General features: G+C 33.4%; 1 protein-coding gene across 2 annotated transcripts in view; it reads left to right on the forward strand.

Moving 5' to 3' along the window:
* Window positions 1-7,921, forward strand: part of LOC125063691 (homeobox protein MSX-2-like) — a 31,798-nt gene extending 23,877 nt beyond the window's left edge. Inside the window, exons 2-3 of one of the 2 annotated variants that reach the window (XM_047670265.1) lie at window positions 5,497-5,690; window positions 7,137-7,921. In XM_047670265.1, the coding sequence (XP_047526221.1) occupies window positions 5,497-5,690; window positions 7,137-7,385 (443 nt within the window). In that variant the 3' untranslated portion in view covers window positions 7,386-7,921. The remainder of the gene's footprint in view (window positions 1-5,496; window positions 5,691-7,136) is intronic. The other variant, XM_047670266.1, reaches the window with a different exon arrangement.
* The last annotated feature ends 18,236 nt before the right edge of the window (window positions 7,922-26,157 follow it).

The following is a 26,157-nucleotide window of genomic DNA, read 5'->3' on the forward strand; positions in this document are numbered from 1 at the left end:
GATTCTTGAATTAATTATATTATGTACATTCTTTAAGCCATACTTAGAACTTATTCAGGAATTGCATATAGTGTTGCCCAAATGCAAGACCAAGACGAGACTTAGGCCAGTCTTGGTATTGTCTTGCGTCAATACACCTGGTCTCGGTCTTGGTATTGGTATTGCGCTCTCAGTCTTGGTCTTGGTCTTGATCTTGCAGCAAGAGTCTCGCAAGTCTCGCAAGACTTGCAAATACCTATTTGCCTATTGCTATTTGTGGGGGCTTGCGGGATATCCTGGAGCATTCACCAATGTACAATGTTCATCAACCAATAATAGCAGGCAGGCTACAGGCATTGTGTTGAGATTAGCAGATTTCATTACAGTGTGCGTAGGTACATTTTTTAGGCAATTTGTCGTACTCGTGACTGGCGCGCTTTGCTACGTAGGTACTGTCGTTAAAGTATGTGTAAGTAAGAAACGATGTAAGTACCTACTACAACAAAATTGTATTCCTTAGAAAAATAATCGTCGTACCTACACGACGATTATTTTTATTTATTTAGTAAATCATCGCTGAAGACAATAGTCGCTACTAGAGTAGGTACGATAGAAGTTGATAAACCGACACTGCAATTCTCGATGATATTAAAACAAAATGCGTAAAGCAATATGACGTCGCTCATATTTGGAGCTTTTCCACGTTTCAAGTTTGTTAAAATCACCCACTTCCAATTTTGCAGTGCAATGTCCTTTAAAAAGGTATAATAGGTAATCTATATATATAAAAATGAAACCCGTTTTCCGTTGTCACGACATAACATGAAAACGGTTTGACCGATTTGTCTGATTTTTTTTAATAATATACCTTGAAGTACGAAGATGGTTCTTACGGAGAAAAATTAAAATAAAATTGAGTGAATTAGTCTAAAAACAACACTTTTCTATATTCCCATACAAAATATTCGTAATAATACTTAAAAGTGAATTTGAACTTTAATACCATAGCATAAAGTTCAAGTGTTAGTGGAGGGGTTCCGGGAAGGTAAATTTTTATTTTTTGACATAATGTATTTGTTGTCTTATCAATTTTCTTTTTTTATCTTACTAGCTAGACCGGTGCCCCGAATAGCAGAATAAGAATCGACTGTTAGGCGGTACGATGTTCGCCAGGCCAGCTAGTAATAATATAAACTAGGTATATTTTTATTACTTACAACAATTTTTATAAAATCTACCTATCCTTACGACTACATTCTTCCTTGCCAGGACAACATAATCTATTTGCGTCCGTTCTGAGCACCCGGAAACTTATTTTATTCTTTAGAACATGGGCAGTGGCGGCGACCTTTGACATGAAAGCGACGGCGGCAACACAAAGTCTAGAAGCGGACTAAATTTTTACCTATTTTGGTGGGGTTGTCAATGTTGGCATTAGCACAGAAAAATAAAATTAAGTAAACACAACGTTTATCCACTTTTTAATAACTAGGTATCCACGATAGAATATTTTTTCTACTAATTTCCTAAGGGTCGATTCGACCAAACTTCAATTTATACACGAGTAACTATACCAAGAATAATCTATTCCATGATTTTAATCTCGAGTAAATCCATAGTCGTTTGTCCACGTAATCGATAGTATAATTGCGCTAGGAATAACAATACGCGAATAGCAAGAAAATGGTGAACGAAAATAAAACTCGGCAAATAAATGTTGTTCTACAACGGGACAGTGTAAGAGCATACATCATGTCAACTCGATTTTGCCGTATTATAGTGTGAAAAAGTAGCTTTTAACAGGTGTCAAACGACAACAAAAAGTTTTTATTTCTTGTTTGTTTGAGGCTTTCGTCTAAAAAGGAACTTCTGTTGAGCCCAGTTGAATTTCATTCTAATATTATAGAAAATAAAAAATCTAAAAATAAATAAATAAATAATAAATTGTTTAAACGTTTCATTTTACAATGCCAGAGTCCAGACTATTAATTTAGTGCGTTGCGTTGACTTGAAATTAAAACACAGAACACATATTTTGACAGAAATCAGCTGATTGGACTGACTGACGCCATTAAATTATTCTAGGAATAGCTGTTATTCCGTGCGAAACGGCGGTATAGTTGCAATTCCCGAATAAGCCCACTATTCTTAGAATTTGTAGTTGGTAAAACGTAAAATTTATTTACTCTCTTACTTACTCTTGTTTGGTCGAATCGACCCTAAGTACTCAGTCTAAATATCTTTTTCATAATTTTTGTTTTTCAATAATATGTTATGTGTAATTGAATGGTAAACTCTAAATCTTACTAGAGAGCTTTTTTAAAATAAACTTATTGAAAGCACTGACATGGCATATACACTTTTCAATCTTGCTGCTCACATTTTAGTACCTAGGTATCACTCACTATCTATCATTTACCGATATTAACAATGATTATTTCGAAATCAAAATATTCGCAATTCAATAGATGCAATACCTACTTAGTTATTAATTATCATCTCGCCCGACAGCTTTTAACGCTGTAGTGTTCGAATTCAAGCCAGTGTGAGAATGTATTTAAATAAAAAAAACTCAGAGCATTCAATTTATACCTACCTACTGCTGGGACATCTTCAAGGTCATTTAATTTTATACTCCTATACCAACCCTACCAAAATAGGTAAAAATTTGTGTGCGTACTCTTTGTCGGCGAATGCGGCGCTCAGTGTCAAATGCTGTGTTACACTTGTTGCAAACCGCGTCTTTGTCGGTAAATTATCAAATAAGTAGGTATTTAATACACCGACCGACCAACAGTTTATTCGCAGAACGTCACATTTCCCCAATCAACTTTGAACCTTAATTCTTTAGCGATAAACTTGAAAATCTGTTGAAGAAATTTGATAGATTGTAGTAGCTTGATGTGCTGGCGTCTGTACCATAGTATTGGCTGCCGTAGAAACTGTTACTAGACCTACTCGACTCGCTGTTAGTTTTAAATTTTGCTAAATAGAAGAATAATATAAACTTTGAAACATAAGTTTCACACCTACATGATGTTTATATAATTTTGTTAACTATAATTTTAAGCACATACCAACCTACGAGTACTAACGTTAGATCTGCACATTAGACATAAACAAGCATAACATATTATTATAGGTAGATACCTACAAGGTATGAACTTTGCTAGAAAGTTATTAGGGAACAGATTTGTGAGTATTAACACGCTACCTACTTAATAAATTGTTGAAATATAATAAGTACTTACCTACCTAATCAATACAATACGTTTCAGGGTGCTTTCAGACGAGCGGCACGTTGCCAATTACAAATACAACTGCAGCCCTTAGTTTAGTGTTATGATTTGTGATACCTACGGTTTTGATACTGGGGAACGTTTCTCAAAATCGGGATTGAAACCAAATACCTACTTAATAACGCCCAAATCTCAGTTTGTCTTAACTGCAAGACGCAAGAGTCTTGCAGGCTTAAGTATTGTCTTGCTCAAGTCTTGCAGGGTTCAGTCTTGGTATTGGTCTTGCTATAATAAGGCGGTCTTGGTATTGGTCTTGGTCTTGCAAAAGCGCAAGAACAAGACCAAGACTGCAAGACCAAGACCGATTTTGGGTAACACTAATTGCATATTATACTACTTGATATTTTTAGGGCGTGGGTTAAGTAGGTAGGAACATTAACATTAATTCATATTCATAAATTTTATAGATGTAAATGTATTTTTATCTTGCTTAAGGCAATAAAATTTGCCATTTAATAATGACATAGATCACAAACGATGATCAAAAAGCAACTCAAACGAACACAAATGTGCAATCCTCATAAATCCTACCAATTTAAAGCCTTAATAAGCATCTGCATAACGCATTCATCCACAGATTACAATAATCCAATTAAATTTAGACATTGACAACTAAATCCTATTAAGCATCAAAGAGCGCGCATAATTGGACGCCATTACGCGGTAGCGCAAATTGTCTATGGTCTGTCATCAAAACAAAATGGCGGTGCCGTACGCGCGGGAAAATAAATACGTTTCGAGATGGATATTATATCTTCATTAGCGTAGTGCATCGCATTGATACGTCTGCGGGTTCGGCCATTGAAATTGTTTGTATTTTATCACTCGCAATAGAGCCTTTTTGGTTTGTCTCACTATTGTATCGAAAGTTAACATCTGCTGTCAATGCAGCGATATTTAATGGTAATATGAGTGGGAAACTCAGTTTTAAGAATATTGTATGCTATTCAAATGTCTCATAGAATTTCAGTTAATATCGTTGGTAAAGTAATATGTAGTTGTGTCTATTTAGTTGCATTAATACGAAACACTTTGGTAAGTATTCAAACAGCGTATTGACTGTTGGCCGAGTATTCAAAGGATAGAATATTATCTGTAGACACGTATAATGAAATAATACAGAATTCCTTAGCAAACACTTGCCAACCGGAAATGTCATATCGGATAAAATAGGTAAAAATTATTGGTCTGTGATTCAAATTGACAATGAGGTTATTGCCTCTACTTTAAATTAATAAAAATAATTACACTATGGCAAAGACCATGTAAACAATAAACTAATGAATTTCTAAATGAACTATTAATAAAACTGATCAACATAATAAAGGGCTTGTATGAACTTAATGTTTGTGTGTTAATGCAGGTCAGGAAACATGTCAATGAACGGTAAATCAATGAATATATTAATATTAGAATCGTAGCAATTTTAAAGTTATATAGACATTAAGCAATTGCAAAAGTTGCCATGTAAAAATTTTCCATGATTATATTATTTATTCCACATTTAGAGATCATGAAAATTCGTAAAAAATTATATAGTTCAATTCAATTGTGTCACATCATTATAAAAGATTATGAAATAATACACTTTGGCCGTAAATATTGATTGCTTATATTGTTAGCGATATAACCGGATGAATCGATTTTGAATCTATATTGTTTTTGAATAGAATATTAACATCGAATCGAGGGACTGTATAATAACACATGGACCTGTTTCCGGCGACCTAATTATATTAAAATCGATAGAAATACAAATGTGAATTATTTAATAAAATTATGTTTATGCGCAATTGAAGCGCCTAATATATGTATATTATTTATACGATGTCGTTTGATTCATAAGTTTTAAGTTTTTGTAAACTACACTTCTAAAAATTATTCTGAATTTGAATCTGTGTCATTTATTGAATCGACTCTTTCTATGAGGATTTTTCTCTTTGGTGCAAGGTTTAAATTTCAGATACATATACACTATACTATAGTAAAATTAATACAAACTTAAATAACTTATAAATTTCAAACATTTCACAGACAAGTTTATCTGAATAAAGCACGCCCCTAAGTTCGTAGGACCAAAGATAGTTCATAGTATTATATCGATAGATCATAGTATTTGCTGTCAAGATTTTTAGGTACATAGATTAAGCATAAATCAGAAACGAAATTTATAATATTTATTTCCCGAATATCTGAAGTATAAAAAGTACAATGGCAGTTTTCTTAGCAGCACCCACCGGCCCACCAGTGGTCAGATGCCAACTCCGGAAACACAAGCCGAACCGGAAGCCGCGTACACCCTTTACAACGCAGCAGCTTCTTGCGTTGGAGAAGAAGTTCAGAGACAAACAGTACCTGAGCATCGCGGAGAGAGCTGAGTTCTCTTCTTCGCTAAGACTAACGGAAACTCAGGTAATGCGAATTTAATCATCTCTTTGTAATCTCGTTGAAATTTTTTATGCTTTCTTCTACCTTCATCCGCTATTTTGCTAGTTTTTTTTCTTAACAATTATTATTATTATTATTATTATTATAGCCTCTATTCGGACATGCCAGTATTTTCTTTATTTTTCGTATATTGTACTTTTCTTCCACTTTTGCTTGTCCGTTTGCCAGATGGCAAAGGCCTCCTCCAACCTTCTCCATTCTGGCCTTTCTATGGCCACTCTACCCCATGTTGTTCCCGCGACTTGTATAATGTCGTCGTCCCACCTTTTTTGTGGTCTACCTCTCTTTCTCTTTCCATCTCTTGGGTACCATTGTGTGATTATTTTACTCCATTTGTCCTTTCCCCTGATCATGTGGCCTGCCCATTTCCACTTTTGTCTTCTTATTTTCAAAGTTATGTCCTGTACCTTAGTCTTTCCTCTGATGTTGCTACTTCTTACTTTGTCTTTTCTTTTGATCCCAGTCATGCTCCTTTCCATGGCATGTTGACATACGGAGAGTTTATTTGTTACGTTTTTTGTTAAAGCCCATGTTTCGCTCCCGTAAGCCAGCACTGGCAGGATGCATGTGTTAAATAATTTGCTTTTCGTTGAATTGTTTTTTCTTAACAATACGAGGCAAAAAATTACTAGTAAAATTTAAAATTAGAAGTGTAATATTTTTATTGCATTTTTATTTTTTTACTTTTTAATTTTTTGTTATATTCAAATAAATAAATAAAAACCTTGTTATCGTAATACATTATAACGTATATAAACGTTTAGGGAGTAAACCTTAACAAGTAAATTATTTATTATGAACACACACTTTTATTACAAACATTATACAGACACATCTTAATAAATGTAAAATTTAAGTAATAATTTTTATACTTGAAGGGATATTAATGTTAATTTATGTGAGTAGAATATCCGGGAAAAATTAAATTTATAAAATGCATTTATTGAAATACTTGAGGTATTTTGACGTTTTTAATTTATTTAGAGATTTTAATTATAAAATAATAAAATTAAAATAAATAAATCAGTGGCACTGAAACCTGTTTTTAGGACTGGGCCTCATATTTCTGTATCTGTTTCATGATCATTTGTCAATCTAATAGGCAAGTAGGTGACAATCTCCTTCGACTTTTTGGGTCGCACATAGAAATAAAGTATATTGTTGCACAGCTAGGGATCGTACCTACGACCTCACGGATGAGAGTCGGACGCCGAAGCATTAGGCCAACACTCATCTAGTTATAAAATAATACTCAAATTTAAATTGCACATATCTATCTATATAATAAGACTAAATTTATTAAAAAACTAAAATACAGCACATACCGTAGCAACTTAATTAAGTAAAGAGTAAATTATAAGACTTTTACAGTAAAGCCTATTTCTGTAATCCTTACGTCACTCTTTCCAGGTAAAAATATGGTTTCAAAATCGCCGAGCAAAAGCGAAACGACTGCAAGAGGCTGAGATTGAAAAGCTCAGGCTTTCTGCGAGACCGTTGCTACCACCTTCCTTCGCATTGTTCGGGGGTGGGGGAGCTCCCCCCCTATTTGCAGCGATGGCCGCAGCCACAAGACCCCAACTAAGTTTCTTAGGGGGACCCCCATCTCACCAACACGCCATTAATATGAATATCCTGAATTCCTTGCAACCGCATTGACATTCAGAACACGCGAATACGCGTGAACATCCGCCATCTTGAATTGGCGGGAAATGGACATTTTGAATTTTGGAGACTTGTGACAAAATAATCTGTAGGAATGATTGTGTTTTAAAAAATGATTTATTCTTTATTTAAATTTATTTGTAATATGACACTAATTAGCGCAAACCCTACCATTATACCTACTTAATAAACAAGAACGAAAGTAAAAATTAGTAGAAAATAATTTTAAAAAAATTCTGCGGATACTCATTTTGTGTTAAAATACGCAAAACTTGCTCAGTAATGGTATGAATAACATTAAATTAAAAATAAAAAAGACATCTCAATATATTAAATGGTAGCTTTAATATTTAATATAGTCTTCCTATTTTAAATTCCTGAGTATCGTAAAGACTTCCATTAAAATATTTTTAATATTTCCAATTCCATTATTAATTGGCCAAAAATTTAAAATTCTTTGTATGTTAGTACAATTGTGAGTCAATAATATTAATATTTACATTAACAATGTTATTATATAAGTTAGAATTGTCTATGTTAGAATTGTCTATTAACAGATAATAGTCAAAATAGTCTATTGTGAAAAACAATGCATTTCATAATCCGGCTTGAGCGAGAAAAATGTCGATATTATGAAAAACGTTACCGACTCGATACAAATGTATGAATTTCGTAAGTTTTCTTGCTCTTTTTTAATTCATACGATGTTTACACATTATCAATATTTCTTGATAACAACAAAAATATGTTTTATGATCATTGTAAATACATTTAGCCATACTATGCATAGTATATTTAAATTATAGGTATTTTAAGGAATATTTAGTAGTGTTTGGAAGACGATGGAAATTTTATTTACTGTACTGAATTTTGATTTAATGAAAATTAAAAAAGTTTTATTGAATATTGTATCATAGATTCAAGAGTCCTAATACAAAAACTGAATGTCGTTTTCAAATTTCGAAATATATATTACAAAATCTGTTCTTAATTTGAAACTAAATAAATTGAAATGCGTCGACACGCTTCCAAATTTAAACCGGAAAACCGATTGTGGTCTAGTGTTAAGAACTGAAAAAAAATATTTTTTGTAAATTTTTTAAATCATTGTTCTTAATTTAAATATTGTAAACAGCTTACATAAATCTATAATTTGTGGAAATGTTTTAATATTTATAGTATTCGAATAACTGAGCCGATATAAATAGATATTTTGGTCTGCACTGTATTTGGCTAATTAGGGCTTTTGTACAAAAATTACATTGATTTGATAGCAAAATTATTGTAAATATTTAATTTATTCTATAGGTACGTAAGATGTTAGAATAGATTTTTTAATGATTAAATTGCGGTAGGTATCCTGTTACATAGATTTAAACTGTAAAATATCTTTGTTTTCTTTACGATAATGAAACATATGATAATGAAAATAAAACGAAGTTAAAATTTATGATTGTTTTATTAAATTGCTACACAATGTAGTTGATAGTGTAGTTGATAGTTTTATCCCAAAAAAAATTGTATGGCACACGTTGGTAAAACCATAGTGAAACATAGGATATATTATAAAATAGGCTACCGAATAAACGACCCGGCAAACGTTGTTTTGCCATGTATATTATTTCTAGAAAACATTTTTTTATGCATTTTTGTATGCTGTATCAAATAAATACAAAAAGTTTCGTCTAAAAAAAACTTAGAGGTTACCCTTAACATTTAGGGGATGAAAAATAGATGTCCGATTCTCAGACTTACAGAATATGCATAAAAAATTTCATAAGAATCGGTAGAGCCGTGTCGGAGGAATATGGGAACGAACATTGTGACACGAGAATTTTATGTATTAGATAATAAAACAGACATAGAAACTCCTACTTTAAAAGCTCTGCCCTTTAGCATTGCAGTAGCTCAATAAAGGTCAAATGACGACGACTTACTATGGGGACGCTACAGACCTTACATGGTAGGTAAGTTCTTTAATTAAAGAAGGCTTTCGAGTCCGTTATAAGGGCGCGGTATTTATTCCTCTTTTAAGCAGTCAACGTCACGTGAAATGGCTTGTCCTAGATCCCGAACTACTCGTATATAAAACCTAATTTAGTATCTATGTGTTTTTTGACAGTCAATATAGAAAAAGCGGATATAACGACAATATAGAAATACCGAACTATGTATTTTCTATTTTTGGAGTTATACTTCTTTAGGCGCGTTATGAAAAATTTATGAGAATGAAATTTTACGATGCGCGCGCACCGTGACCCAAAATTAACAGAATGAAGTTGCCCACGGAAGATGCTACGGCATTGGACATAATTTAAAAACAACATTCGAATAATAATAGAATTTATGTTACACTTAATATAAGAGAATAATAATAAATATTTGTTTATTTAATTTTTCAAATGTAAACTGAACTTTATTGACTATGATGACTGCTTTTCCAGTCTTTGATTATTTAATTGTAATTAATTATTTGCATGCAATCAAAAACTATTTTTAATAATGCCAAAGAAGTATAACTTCTTACGCGCGTACATAAGAACACGCACCCTTTTTTATAGTTTGTACTAGTAGTGCAACAGGTTAGGGTCCTGACCTCAGATTTCTGTATAAATAATTTTTCTCCAAGCAAGTTGATCAGACTTCTGTGACGACGATGTGGCGATTTTTTTATAGAACAAGGGCAAACGGGCTGGACGCTCACTCGTCGTTAAGCGTTTAACATGGAAACTGATAGTGTCAGAAGGTTCGCAAGTACGATGCCGGCCTTTTAAGAATTGGCACCCTTTGAAGGAAGTGTAATTGGTTGTCTAATACTTTAGTGGGTAGCTGGTTCCACATGGTGGTGGTGCGTGGCAAAACTGTTTCAATAATACTGAGTTGTGGAACAATCACACGATGATCTTCGGGTGTACGACGTTCCTCTCTATTTGTTCACCGTACGAATATTATTTCTGTACGTAGAAAGCAGGATCCATCGGTACATAGCCTGTCTTAAAACGCCTTGAAAAGGAAAATAGCGTTGACCCACTCGGCTAATTCTACCTACCGGGATGAGTAATCTGTAATATTATTGGTATGCAAAACTCAAATAATGAGTTGTTCCCTACATATTTCCTATATTGATTTTTTAAATTAAAACTGACATAGTAATATTTGGTCCGAAGAAAAAGTTATGTAAGACCATACGATAAATATTAAAACTGACATTTTCTTCCAGTATTTTTAATAACCAATAAAGTAGCCTTTATGAATGGCATCGAAATAGCATTAATTGCCATATTACAGTCCAATTAAGAACGCAATTATTATGATAACCGGCACAAAAGCTTATGTCAAATAAAAAACAGCTCATGTACTATCAGCAAATGAGGCTAAAAAATTGTTTACAACGATGCAATATTCCCGCCCTTATGAAGTCCGTTATATACCCTTTAACGTAACCAAATGTACTTATATTTATACCTATTAATAATCTTATTTTTGCGTTTTATTAAATCGCCATTCTGATTTATAATAAGGTTAAAATGCCTGCTAAAAGCACGCGAAATGACTGGTGAACAAAGTAATTTTTTATTCAAACGCAATACGCGTTTTAGTAGCAATAATTCCTTTAAATTTAACCAAATAAAAGCTTTTGATTAAGTCTTGAAAATATTATAGAATAGAACGTTATTTTTGCTTTTTTTCATACCCTTCAAATTCTAAACAGAACGTTCTTCTCTTCAAGTTTTTCATAGAAAATAAATATATTATATTATTAGACCCTTTTTAATCTAATTCTACTGACCCCAAGCGTAACAATAAGCGAATGAAGGCATCTGGTGACGCACTTTTGCTGATGGTACAAGTTTACCGTCGTTACCCAACTAATTGGTGTTGCCAGTGAAAAAACTTCGCCTCGTTCAATGTTAATTCGCCTTAATGCACAGATTTGTATTCTGCGTCGAACGCAACGCTGACAACTGTCATTAATTACTCATTTATTTATTTACCAAAACGTTTATATACACAGTAATTTATTATAATTGATTTTATAGCCAACTTTGGCCTCTGCAGTTAATTTTTTACTTACTCGTTACTTTAACCTTTTTAGGGTCAAACTTGAATTTTTACATTTTATTATACGGGTGGTATTTTTGTAATGTATACGAGTATAGTTAAGTAATGTCTTGGATTTTCTTAAATAACAATATATATATAGCTTTTACTACGGACGGACGGATGCAAAAATTATATATAATTAAACAACTGACAGGATACCTGATTAAAACGTACCTATCCCAATTTTACAATCTAAAAATAATTAGAAATTACCCGTATTACTGTAAAACATGCAAAAGTAAAAACCGTAAGGCTGCAGTCATTTTAATATAAACTTAAGTTATTCTTCTTATTTTGGTGTCTCTCCATTACTAGAGGTTGGCCATTGGTCTCGTGAAGAGTGCTGTCCTGTGCTAGATGCAGCAACTCTTCGCAATAGCCGTTCCCACCCTAACGTTACGCGGCCATGATATATTTGTTCTATTTCTTCTACCAATCAACAAAACTAAATACCAAAGGATTTTACCCATCATAATTCATTGAAGAAGGTGGTAGCATGACGCAACACGTGGCCCTGATAACCAAATTTTTCGTTATTCATGTTCTTGAACTTTATATATATATGATATGTATAATGTATATACTATGTTAAGTTAGGTTACTTTTCTATAAACATAAGAGGTCATTTGCTGACGACCACTCTTAACGAATAACGTGAAACGTTCGAATCCGTTAAATCCGTATTTGTACTCGTTCAAACTATAACCGTGAAGACACTTCGCATTAATATCAAAATTATAAATATGTATAACGTGTCCTTTAATGCCTATAAAAATGCCTTTTGCGAAACACGATAAAAAAACGTCAATAAATTCACCCAATTAAAATGTATTTGAAGTCAGCTAATTGAATTTATAATCAGGTAATCATTAATTAATCAGTCATTCCGGGCATAAGGTGACGTTTGCTATAAAAGGAGAATAGCACATATACAGAACATATTTTTAATAGAAAATTCTAAATGATTACCAAGCGTTTTTATGAAATTTACTTCATTGCATCGAGTAGTTATTAAACAAGAAAACTGCAAGGCTTATAAGCGATCTCTCTAACCCATAAAAAATTGTATAGAGTTAGGAAAGTACAAATATAAAATATATATTTAAATATAAAATTCGAAATTGAAAAATAAGCCATACCTACTCCTGCTTTAATAATATAAAAAATCATAATCGTTAGAAAGCTACAGGATGTAGAGGGCTGATTAGACGATTTCTGTGCCTTATACAAATATTAACGAAATCGATGTTGAAATCATATCTTAATATTCTACATTAACTAAGCAACGTAAAACTAACATTCTTTGAATCCAAAACTAAAAACCTTACCTCTTTGAATAGCTAGACTAATTCTTTGTCGAGGTAGCTGCCAGCTCTTTGGTCCCCTGTGATGTCGACTAACCTTTTAGCGTTATCCTTAAAAAGCCTTATAATAGTGCGTGCTATTTTGCGTGTAGTATTAAATAAATTTTAATTATATGCATTAAAGTATTTAGAGAATAACGTCTTAATATTCTTGCAAATGGTAAACATGCATATTTAATGTTTACTGTAACAAGTTGTCAATAGACTTAATTTATTCTGCAAATATTGCGTTAATTAATTAAGGCAATCATTCAATCGAGAGTTTATAAACCGGTTTGATATTTAGTTATAACCGGTTACGGAACCTACCGTAGTTTGCACTGTGACGTCAAAAGCAGCTCTGTAACTTCTAGTATCGGCAATGATACCGATTCCGAGGTTTTAGTAGGCATTTTCGATGTATTAGCCGTAGCGAATGTCGCAATATTGGGATCGCTGTCGGTATCGTGTTGAAAGTTATAGTGTGAGGGCCTAGGCTGATAACATATATATATATGATATATTATTAACAGTGGCGCTACAAATTTTCATGATCATTCGTTTTTTCAAATAGGCATAAACGACATTTGATTCTAAGGCACGATATTTTCCTTCCCCTCTTTTCTCCCACCGTACGAGTGAGTGATAAATGCGCACATTGACATAAAAGTGCATTGGAATAGGCGAGGTTCGAATTTACAACATCAGGTATGAGAGTATATAATGTATATAGTAAATATGTATTTATATGTATATCTTTCTATAATATGTATGTATATCAGTTGCCTAGTACCAATAACACAAGCTTCACCAGCTTAGCATGGGACTAGGTCAATTGGTGTGAATTGTCTTTATAAAAAAAAATAAAAAAAATTACTCATATCACAAGAATTCAAACTAATTATAAGGGGACGGAAATGGTCGCGCTCACCTATACAATGTTCCCCAAGCTGATTCGGCCACGGCGGCTTGTCTCAATTGAAACATGCCATATACGCAAGAGACTTTTGCCATCTTGCGTACATGCGTGTGCGCCGAGAATCAAGTGCATTAATGCGTGGGGTTATAAGACAGTAATGAAAATATAACCAGGTTCTATTAAGGTCCTGTGTTCGAGGTACATAATTTGGTCACCCTTAATTATCATAAAATACTTCATAATTATAACCAGAGAAGTTACGGTCTTGGCCCAGTATAAAGTACCAGTTTTCCATAAAACCGGGAATTAACTGTAAAGATAAAGAAATTTCACTTTTCAGCCGTAAATAATACGTAGAATTATTATTTGCGCAAATAAATAAATCAATATAGAATTTTATGAATGTCTAAATTATTATTTCGTTGAATCCGAAACGAAATTACGCAAAACCCGGTAAATGTGTACCGGTTCCTTGCACAGCTAATTAGATTAAACATTATTCGCAGTGTTCCAATTACTACTTTGTTTTATTCCAGTTTTATTTATCCATTAATTAACTGATTAATTGACCGGAAATCTATCATTAAAATATAAATAGGTTTATTTTGGCTTATTTATTGCTTAATTTAAGCGGCTAACGTTTAAATCTACAAAAGGTGAAAACATTTCCTAAAAATGACTATAGGTACATAAAAATGTACTAGAATTGAATTACTTAATGTGTTCGCCTTTATTACTGGTGTTACACAAATCCTTATGTACTTGGATATCTGAGTCAATAATTAATATAATAATTAATATAATTTATTAACTATTTGAAATTAAAAGGAATATTGACTTGACTGAATAGGAATTTATTGTCGAGTTTTCCTGTTTTATTTCTTTCCTTTTCTTTTTCAGACAGGCAAAGTTGCGACGGGAATCATTATATTTTTGGTAAGCATATATCACTTATATACTACTTTATACATTTACCTAACTTAGGTCAGTTAAATTAATTTACTTACTTCTATTTTTAGCGTCGAATAACATTATCGTAATTATGATAAGAGCGAAAAATAATTAGCATTATGCGATGCGCGTATCTCATGTTAGCAATCAACTGCAGTTAATAAACAGTGGTGCTGGGTGGGGCCACGTAATTGTACTCACCTATAACTAATATGGGCTCGCGAAAAGATGCTTAGGGTTGCCACGTGAGATTATCAAACGATAAATCTATTGAATAAAGTTAGTCAAGTCAATAGTCAAATCATTTATTTAAATTAGACCATCGAAAATGACACTTTTGAACGTTAAATAAAATATAAAGATGATTCTAGTTGTCCCTTCTCATGGAAACTATTTGGCTGTACTCTGTATTTCACAAAAGTAATGGTGGACAAACTTTTTATCATCATAGATTTGTTCAGATGTCGTAACAACGTAGTCATAACGGAAAAGATAGAATAATTAAAAGATATTTGCAATTTTGGAATCAAACGAGAAATATATTTCATCAAAATGTTAAATATAAAGATCTCGAGTTATGAATAAAAAAATAACCCAAAGTTTAGCAATGAGCTATTAGATACTACAAATAGCTCATTGCTATTACTCGCATTGCATTACTACTAGACTCAGTTGCAAGTTTGACTTGACAAGTAGATAACTATTTATCAGCCATTATGATTACACTAAGCAATTTTTTTACTCTGGATGGAGTAAATATTAGATCAGTTATACAGAAACTGCAATAATGAGTTGAATAGTGACTGAACATCTGTTTATCACTCACTCACTTCGCATCCTTCGAAATGGAATCTTTGCGCGCTGTCCTGTGCAATGTGTCCAATTGCTGACTTTCAGCTGCACCAATTCTTCCACACAGTCGGTCCAGCTGCACTTACTGCTCTCCAATTAGGCCGGCGGTCCAGCAGTACTTAGGCCGACCTACTGGTCTCCAGCTAGGCCGGCTCAGGTAAGCCTCCTTCACCACCAAACCTGGGTCCATGAAAATCTGTTAATAAAATATCATATTCTATATATAAGATTTTTATCACAAATTTACATTAAAACGCAATTGACAAAATTTGAAATTGTCGTTGATAACCCTATTACAGTCCCACAATATACTGGTTGGCCATTTGTCAATAATAATTATTCTTTCTGAACGCAAATATTATAAGCGAATAAAGATTTTGATTACAAAACACCTCCCATTCTTGCTGTTTCTTTAAATTTACATTTTGCTGTCGGTCAAATATGATGATGCAATATTCTTTGTTTTATATACAATTAACAACAATCATTTAAAACAGTTAAATAGACGGTAAACAGCGTGGTAAGCTGCGCAATGTGAAAACGTCAAAATATTCCTTTAGATGTATCGGCACAACAAGATTACAAATAATAAAATAGCATGTTACAATTTTATACAAAAGTGACGTAGATAACACAAATTAAACCACGCGAGAGTCACAACAAGGATAAAATTAGAATAAAAGACCACTATATTATCATTCAGCCCATATTTAATTGTTCGCGCATCGCCACAGGCAATATTTGACAGCTAAGACAAAATATGAAAGATTATCTGTCGGGTGCAAAATGGCCGCTGCCTTGGTTGATGTTTTAATTAGCCCACAGGCAACGCTCTTCGCCATTCTGCCAATTGGTCTCTCAAGATAGGGCTGGCAGGTACGTTTTCGATTATGAGAGTAATGCATAAGTAGTAAATGGTAGGATATAGTAGGAAATGTATTATTAAATAACGCTGAAATCTAGTCAACGTATAGTGCGGTTCGAATCTTCACGACCAATCCATTTTCGAGCGGCTTGATCCCTTGGCGTTGCTTAGAGATGTGGGGTCTCTCTGCATCTTCTACAGCATTTACCATGGAGAGCGTTCAGAAGTGTTGTTCAGATTAATAAATGCAGCTGAGTTTCATCATCGGACGTCGAGGCGGAATACGAAATTTCACCCTATATCCGAACCAATTCGACTTAGGGTCCTTGAAGAAAAGATTCAATTCTTAAAAGGCCAACAACGCACTTGCAAGCCCTCTTGCATTGAGAGTGCCCATGGGCGGCTGTATCACTTCACGTCAGAAGGTTTCGGTTTTGTAAATCAACTTATATATGAAAAATTTTGGTTAAACACCTTATATCAAATTAATTTTATTGTTTCATTCATGTAACGAACGAAACGAAGAAAACCACAAATACTTAAAATTACTTTTCATCAGTTGCGAAATATAAATCTCATTTGTGGCGGCCCTAGTTAAGGTTAGTTACTGCTAAGAGGCCATGAAAATTGTTTAACGCCCTTCTACTGTCGGCGGATCTCTTCATTTAGCTCGCTCTATTGAAAGCTAATTTCGAAGCATTTGATATAGATTCGTTAATCCTAGCTACCGAAGTATTATATATAATATGAAGTTAATATGTGTTCATGGATACTAGTAAATACATTAAACCTTAGAAACTATTTTAGGTAACCGAAAGGAAAATATTGCAGCAATAATTGCGGCCGGCGTTACTAGCCAGCAGCTAAGCCGTTAGCCTAAAGCTCGGCTGTGTACTAATGGAATTTCTTTTACATGTGCGCAAGCACTTGCTCCTATGATGAAGGCAAACATCATGAACCCGGAATGTCTCAAACTTAGACAACATTGAGTGTCAATTGTCAACATGTGTCACAGGCTGATCACCTACTTGTCTATAAAATACAAATATTCAAATAAACGTCCATCCGTGTAAGGTTGTAGCGTATTGAATTATTGTTATAGGACAAGGTCAAATATTGTACCACGAAGAATGCCTATGGGCGGCGATAACACACAAATCCTGTTGAAAATATTCTACTGCTGTACCCAAAACAATAAAAATTATGGCTTTGAACGCTTAATTTTTATGTTAAATCGTATGATAATTAAAAGATACGGTAAGTCGGACATAATTCGATTAATAATTTACAAAATGTGTTGATATTTTGTTTAAACAAACAACATCCAGAGACTTGTCTGGTCGTTATGTCGTTAAACTTCCATTTAAAAGTGTCGATCCAGTATGCAAGTGCAGTTTCTAGCTGTAAGAGCTCTGCGCCAGTCAGCGTATGATGAAGGGGAAAAATCAGTAGCTTACCACTGTATCTTGAACCGACCTTCCTGTTTCGCTATTGATATTCCATGTCATTTTAATTACATTACTACTATTCTTAATTTTTGTACTCAAGTAACGTGACTTGGCCATACAACAAACTTTTTTAAATAATTTAGAATAATTCTTAACATATAAATTAAATTCAGCAGTGTTAATACAAGTCCGTTCATCACACAACTCATAAAGTCGTTTTCTACTTTTATGTATACCAAAGGTGGCCCAGTCACTGAAGCAAGTGTTATTATTAACCGAGAATGCCTTTGGAATGAAAGTGTTATCAAATTGTGTGCAATACATATTAAAAAAATCATTATATTGTTCATTAGGGTCATCATTAGTTGACAAAAGGGGTAATTTACTTGACAGTTTAGTTTTAAATGATTCCAAACGATCAGCTGTTTTTGGATTAACAGTGATATCTTTTTAAGTATTTTTTTTTGTTTAGATTTGGAATGGTAATCAATTGTCCGCAATGATCTGAGTCTATTAAATTAATAATTTGTTTGTGGGTTGGTATAATATTTGTATAAATGTTATCTAGGCATGTGGCACTAGTTGGAGTTATTCTAGTGTTACTTTATAGAGGACTGTGTATTATGATTTTTAGAAAAAAAAAAATCTTAACTAATTATTTAAACAATAGAAAATTTAAAAAAAAGATTATAAACAAGGTTTTATTTTATCGTTTGCCCACTAGGTGCCGCATCTGTCAAAGGAAACACCATTCATTATTACATTCAAACAATCCTGATGTAACCTTACAACCAGGAGATACTAGTGTTGTGGCAGCAACAGCTACAACAACAGGCGAGATCGTAGAAACTAAAATTACCACTTGTTTCTCTAGCAATAAGAATCAAGTTTTATTGGCAACAGCTTTAGTAAAAGCTGAAACAAATCTCGGATCTCAAATGACACTAAGATCTTTATTGGATCAAGAATCACAGGCATCCTTTATCCCGGAGTCTGCAGTCCAACTTCTTGGACTGAAGAAAATACATACCAATAGTGTCATTACGGGGGTAGGAGGTGATGAGAACACATCACTGAATTCCAAATATGCAGTTTTTATCAAACTACAATCAATTCAAGATCCGACTTTTACCATCAATGTCAAGACTTTTGTACTCAAAAAACTAACGTCATTCCTTCCTGAAAGAAAGTTTATGATCAAGTTGTGGCCAACTTAGCAGACCCGAATTTTAACGTACCTAACAAAATAGACCTCTTACTTGGAGTGTAGGTATATTGTCATATTTTAACTGAAGGCTTAATGAAGTGTCCGCAAGGATCTCTCATTGCCCAAAACACGAGGTTTGGCTGGATATTTTCTGGTGAAATTAACAATACCAATGACGAATCTTCGAGATGTCATAATGTAACCTCCCATCATGCTGTTGTAAAATACGAAGAGTTTGATTTGAAACAATTCTGGGAAATCGAATCTGACAAATTTTGTCTTAAGTCTTTACACCTGAAGCAAGCAATTTACACCTGAAGAACAACGTTGCGAAGATTTGTTTTTTATTTTTTTGTTGTTGTATAATATATTAGTTATGTTGTCACTTCTAGCTACTGTGAAAGGCTTGTACGAACCATTCAAACTCAATTACAGTCCACTACGATTATTTGTTTACAGTTTATTCACGGTGGGCGGAAGTGATGTACATTCTGTCCATGGTGGGCGGTATGTTTAAATGATTATAGTTTTATGTTCAACCAATAGATGTCGCCTGTAGTATCTTGAATCGCGATATTGTTTTGATTTAAGAACAGTACAAGTTTTTCGTTGTATTTTGTATTAAAAATATCTCAGCCTTGGAAATGAAATTTTTATTTCACAAGTTAAAATAAAAATTCCTTTGCCAAGGCTGAGATATTTAATACAAAATACAATTGAAATACCTCTTATACTATTCTTGAATCAAAACAATACCGCGATTCAAGGAAACACAGGCGACATCTATTGGTTAAACATAAAACTATAATTATAAGGGACACAACATTCTGCATAAAAATCGATTATTTTTTAAGCATGAAAAATCGATAAATAAATAATCGAGTTTTTTATTAATCTATTTTTTCCTAATTTTTGAATTAATTTCAAAATAAACACCCTAAATATTTTATTTTTCATGGTTTTTTTAATTAAAAATACAATAGAAATTATAAACACAAATTAACGTTTAAGAATAATCAAAATCGAAATTAACCTAATCTCGTTTTGATAGATTTTAGGTGAAATTTGATAAAAATGCTGAGTGTATGCCTTTTCAGTAGCAATTGCAGTATTTTTGTTGTCTTTTTAATTGTATGTAGCCTTGTGCTGCTGAATAAATTTATTTCACTTTTAAATTAGAGTGTTCCATTCAAACTTGAGTTTTTGTAAAATTAACTGGTTTTATCCTCTTTTCGATGTTTTACAAAAAAACATCAATGCATCGAGAAAGTATATCAATACATCTTCAAAGAATCGGATTCAATGTATCGCATTGTAAACATCGTTGTATATCGAATATCCCTAAGTTTGAGGTCCGGGTTATAAAAGACCAGACATAATGTCGGGAGGTGGCAGATAAAAAAACGGTTATGATTGATTTTAATTATAAAAATAATCGATTATTTTAAATATAAAAATCGCATAAAAAATCGTTTTTTTTAACAATCGATTATTTTTCACATCCCTAATTAATTATTTAAACAAAATGTTTCTATTAGGTCTTAGTAGTCTAATACTACTACTACTACTAGGTCTTTTTATCTAATTAAGTATGTACTTCAGATTCACGGGACTACCAGGCAGTAATTCTTGAACATAGATTATCTCGTTCTAATGTACGCAACGTATGTTATTAGCATCATCATCAACAATGGCTATACCACCCTTTGTGGGCTCCTCAAGTATAAATATACCTACTTGTAAATATTGTTATAAATATCAAGTAAAGTTTATTTTGTGCTTCTTGCTTCCAACTTCGAACACCTATTGATTCGCGGTCCTTGACAACTCCATCCTACCAACACAGCCTCGGTCTACCGGGTGTTCTCTTGCCACCAGGTTGTGAGTTCAGTAAGGACCTATCTGACACCTACAGCTCATGCTGTTATACTATTTTAGAAATAATATTGTAACATATACTGTAGATGTAGTATTATACATTATATATATAGATGTGGTAAACTTTAGTAAATAAATAAGGACCTTGGGGTTCTGTCGTCCTTCCGTGCACCACTTGAGCCTGTTGCATTCTACGAATATATATTATTACCAGATATAAAAATTCCAAAATCAAATAACTCTCACAGATGGCAATCGCTTATTAAAATCTCGAATGGGCTCGATTAATTCGCGCGGATAATATACCGCACGCCGATCGTTAATTGGTTCGCTGACGTGTATTCGAGTTGATAACTCACTCGCCTGTGGGCGTTATATTGCGCGTTTAATCACGGCTCGCGATTAAAAACAACCGTAATCGTAACAAATGTTTTGATGAAATTTAATTTCCGACTGACCGCGGTATGAGGCAGTTTATAAGTGATGTAAGTGGCAAACATTTCAGATAATACAACATTTGAACGATTTTGTAAACTGGGGGCCTACCATGAGCTCTGATTGCGAGCCTAATGACAACATGCAATCACTGCATTGCTTATTCATACCATCACGTCCAAGAAACAACCCAGATTAGGTTTCCACGTGGCCTCAGCGGCCATTAGATTTCGTTCATTCAATTTGTATGAAAATTCGTAACATGACCTCGCGACGGAACCAGAATGAGCGATTCTGAACAAGTTACTTTTTGCTAAAAGTTTTTGAATCGAAATGCCCTAATAATTGTTTAGGACATATAAAATTCAACATTTTAATAAAAACTACTTCATAGAGTATAAATAATATATACTATCTCTGAACTAATAGACAATTCAAACACAGGAATTATTTGTAACTGTCATGGTACTGGTAACACTCACACTAGGACGTTGACATTTGACATGACGTAAACGGCTTTTGATGTATAGTTGATTAATAAGAAAACGTGTTGTACATAGAAGCTTGCCTCCCACAAGCACCAACACGCTTTACAAGTTTTTATGCAATATAAAGCCGAATATGGCAGGTTTAATTTACTGAAAATGGTATTAAACGTTTCGAAGAAAAATTTCATGCCGCCATGATCATTAGTGGTACTTACTTACCGTTTAATATGACGCGAAAACTTGTTCGTAATCGATGTTGTGGTTTTTGTGCTTGTTAATTAGCATACAGCTCTGCTTTATGCAGATTAATTCAGACAGTCGCTACTCAATTATAGTGAACTAAGTAAAACTTTTGTTTTTTGGGTAAAAATAAGACTGGTTTATTTACAAAAGCTCGCTCGGCACACATACATAAGAAAAATATAATACAAGCACTTTTAGGCAAACATAACTAACGGGAAGAGAGAAAAATACATCGTTTTATGAATTATAAAAACTAAAGAAAAATTGAGTTCAAAGTGGAGGGCAGCAACTATGGATATCCAGACCTAGCTAATTATCTAAATGATCCATCTGAATATCGGTGAGTTTTGGCCAAAACGCGTTCTTCTAAAAGGGATGATTTCTTTTGATAAAAAGCGCAGTCCCTTCGCTGTATGGTATTTTATTTATGCTTCGTAAAATTCACCGAAATTGTTAATACTGTTATATTAGAATCTGACTCACGATATTGTTAAATACATCCATCGAATACTTCAAAAATTTTAACCAACCATTGAATTATAACAATGTTGACATAAGTGTTACGTGGAAGGCAACCGTGCCGCGGGAGGGTATGCGTAACGCATTTCCCCACGAAAAAAAAAAAAAGTGTTACGTGGATAAGTTAAATACAAAAAATAAGGCTTTTTCCTTGTGTAACAAATAAATTATTTGCTCTAATTTAAACCTAACAGCTAACACCAGATAAAGGCGATTATAAAATAAAAGTATTGTATATTGGAGACGCTATTTAAAAAAATAAGTACCAAAATAGCTTCCAAAGAAATGATTGTATTTTATGAATCGCTAATATCCAACTGTTTTAAATATCTGTGCCCTGCCAGTGTTTCCTTAAAAGTAAAGTTGGTATAATGAAAATAATAGATTTAATTTACCTATTCCGATATGCAAAGTAGGATTCCTTGATAATCGGCCTCTGAGAATATCAATCAAACCACATCCCAAGTACTTACATTATACAAACTAACGACAGCAGATAATTAAAGGTTTTTAGAGTCTAGGGGAAAACTGCAAATATTTTCTTCTTTCTTTATTAACCTTATGTGTATCAATGATCAGCCTTTTGTGCCCGACAAGTCGATTTTTGTGTCTAAAACACTCTGGGTTTCCTCACGATATTTTTCTTCACTGTATGAGCAAGTGGTGGTTATCGCACGATATCTAGCTCTAAAGCTAGTTGAAGTAAAAGTTGTGTTAGTGCGACATGCGATTTTAGAATCGCATGTCGCACTAACACAACTTTTAAGAAGCAAAGACTGAAAGTCAAAATAAGGCATTGAAAGTTTCAAAAAAATATTTGTTAAAAAGTAATTAGCTTGAAAATAAATTTATCACTTAACATCAGATGAGCTTTCTGCCCGTTTTTATTATTAATTTTTTTTTAACTTACTAACGACAGCTCTCTCTCTCTCTCTCTAAAGATGGAGAATGTAATGTACATTAAAACCGTATTGCATTTGCTTTGCAAATGATGTACCATTTTCGTCCTGTTCTATAAAAATAGCTCCAGTTCCTATTTTAACGCCATCAAACGCTTAACGTATTACTATAAACGCCAGTATTTTAATTATTCGTCGGTTTGTCACAAAATGACCAAATAAAACTCAACACGATACTGCTCGACCCAACATGGACCCTTAATTGAGTCCGGTTCTAAGAAAGTAATTTCACAAATTACTTTTGGCTACTGGATTCAACGCTATACTTGGAACCTTGTCGAAATACGTTATGTTAAGAGCCTTATGAAACAGGGAGAAACGCTTATTTTGACAAGGTTGCACTGGTTGGGAGATAAACTTAGGTGTGTGTCGTCAACATGTTACAGTAAAGTAGGGACGGGTTTTTAAGGTCATATTTTTTATTCAGTGCAGTAATTAGGTAAACTTTAAATATAAAGTATTAATTTTGTTAAGAGTATTTCAAGCAAACTACATAAATATAAATACTTGCAAAATTAGACAATATTATCATGGAAATAAGTAAATGTTTAGCTTAACTGGTGTATAATAATTCTTAAATCAATATATTTCTAATAACCTAAAACTAGCTAGAATGTTTTGATTATACCCAAATCATGAACTGCAACGGTAGCATAAATTCGTATCAAGAAAAAGTATCACTTAAAATTGTACGGCCAAATTAAAATTCGTGAATTTTGTCGTGTCTGCCTTGAAACGAGGCATTTCTCGAGATACATTCCTTAACAATTAAACTTAATTTGTATTGTGCCCAATGGCGAAACAGACATACCGACCTCATCTCAAGCATATTATTATGGCTGTTAAATGCTCATTATAACCATAAATTTATTTAATGATTTTTGTCATTATTGTTAACTTATAAGATTCCGCATTAATGACGAAATTTAAATAAATACTTGTCCTTTATTAATGCGTCAAATTTCAACAATTCTACCCAATTAACTCATTCGTCGCTTCCGAATTCAAGAGTTCCATGAAATTCAACCATTACCTCCCAAATAGAACCGATCAGAATGACCGATAAACCCCTTCAAGAAGTTTCTACTAATTGCTGTAATAAATTTCGAATGCGGCAACACCGAATATACCAAAGTCCCACTGGCCCATCACCCTATTAGGAAGTTAAAAAGTTACAACCACAGACTAGGAATCTGTCGAATTTGTTTCTAGACATGCGATTTCCATCTTTATCAACCCGAATTAATAAAGGGACAAGGAAAGAATCGGTTCTTGCTCTATGGACGCTATAAAGAATCGTCATCTCGTTTAAATTCCATTTTTAAATTGAAAAAAACTTGACACAGGAAATTCAACCTTAGAGGAAGATCGAACAAAAAGGTTTAATGAGGAGCTTTTTGTTAGTGATGCGTTGGTGACAAAATATTGCGCCAATTATACTAATGACATTTTGACTTTTATTACATGGAATTAAGGTTTAGATTGGCCTGAAATTTCCTTGTATTTGTTATAGAGTCGTACCCGTTTGTATCACGTCATGAGGACGAATGGTTTTTGTCGTTTTTAATTATATTTATTATTCTTGTTATTTATTTATTGTTTTGTATCGGTCGCTACCGTGCGTGCGTTTTAACGATGGAGATAGGATGCACAACCAAATTAGGGACTTTTTGAGAATGCAAATGTGCTTCTTTGCATACGACTCGAAAAAATCGTCGCAAATCGCGATGTTCACATGGAAATTTGGCAAACGGATGTGTTTTTAAATATAGAATGTAAAATTATGCCCAATTATTTGATTAGAGAACTCCCAATTTTTTTAGTCTGTTGACTTGTAAGGGACTCCTTATTGATTATTATCCTATTAAAAGTACTATACCAAAACTATCTACAATAAACTCGGTTATTTTCGAGAACACTTACGATTACTTTGTTTAAACCTTTTTTTTAAATATTATCTATTACCATTACTCGGGTTTATTAGTCGATTTCTTGTGAGTAAAATATTGGATAAGTAAAGAAATTTGCCCGCTTTCCCTCACCTTATTACTGCTATAAAAGCAATTGTTTGAAGAACATTTACAAACAAAGGGCAGATTACATCTTCTCAGATAAGATGTTGACACACTGATGTGCAGACAAAGGGTCTATCTTTTTATTGGCCTTAAGTGAAATTCATTTTGAAACCTGGTTTGACTACACCCTAACGAAAAGCCTCTTTAGGAAAACTACGTGATTTTTATAAAAACTGTAAAGTACTTTATATGATAAATAAAAAACATTAAAGACAGAGAGAATCTCGAATCATCAGTTATGGGAGCTATGCAATCAGGTGCCAATTGACAGGTCTATAGAACACCGAAAGTGGAAATGGGTGGCCCGAACGCTTCGGACCCATTACCAAACACACCATCGACTGGAAACCTCAAGGCAAATGTGACCGCTGGAAGCTGGAATGACGTGGAGTGAAATTAAGATCGGACCAGGAACGAACCGGCTGGTTTTCTACGCTGGATTCAGACCCACTTGGGGGACATAGGACCTTAAGTCAAGTC

This window comes from Pieris napi, chromosome 3 (genome assembly GCF_905475465.1).
Source record: "Pieris napi chromosome 3, ilPieNapi1.2, whole genome shotgun sequence".
In the NCBI taxonomy this organism is placed as follows: Eukaryota; Metazoa; Arthropoda; class Insecta; order Lepidoptera; family Pieridae; genus Pieris; species Pieris napi.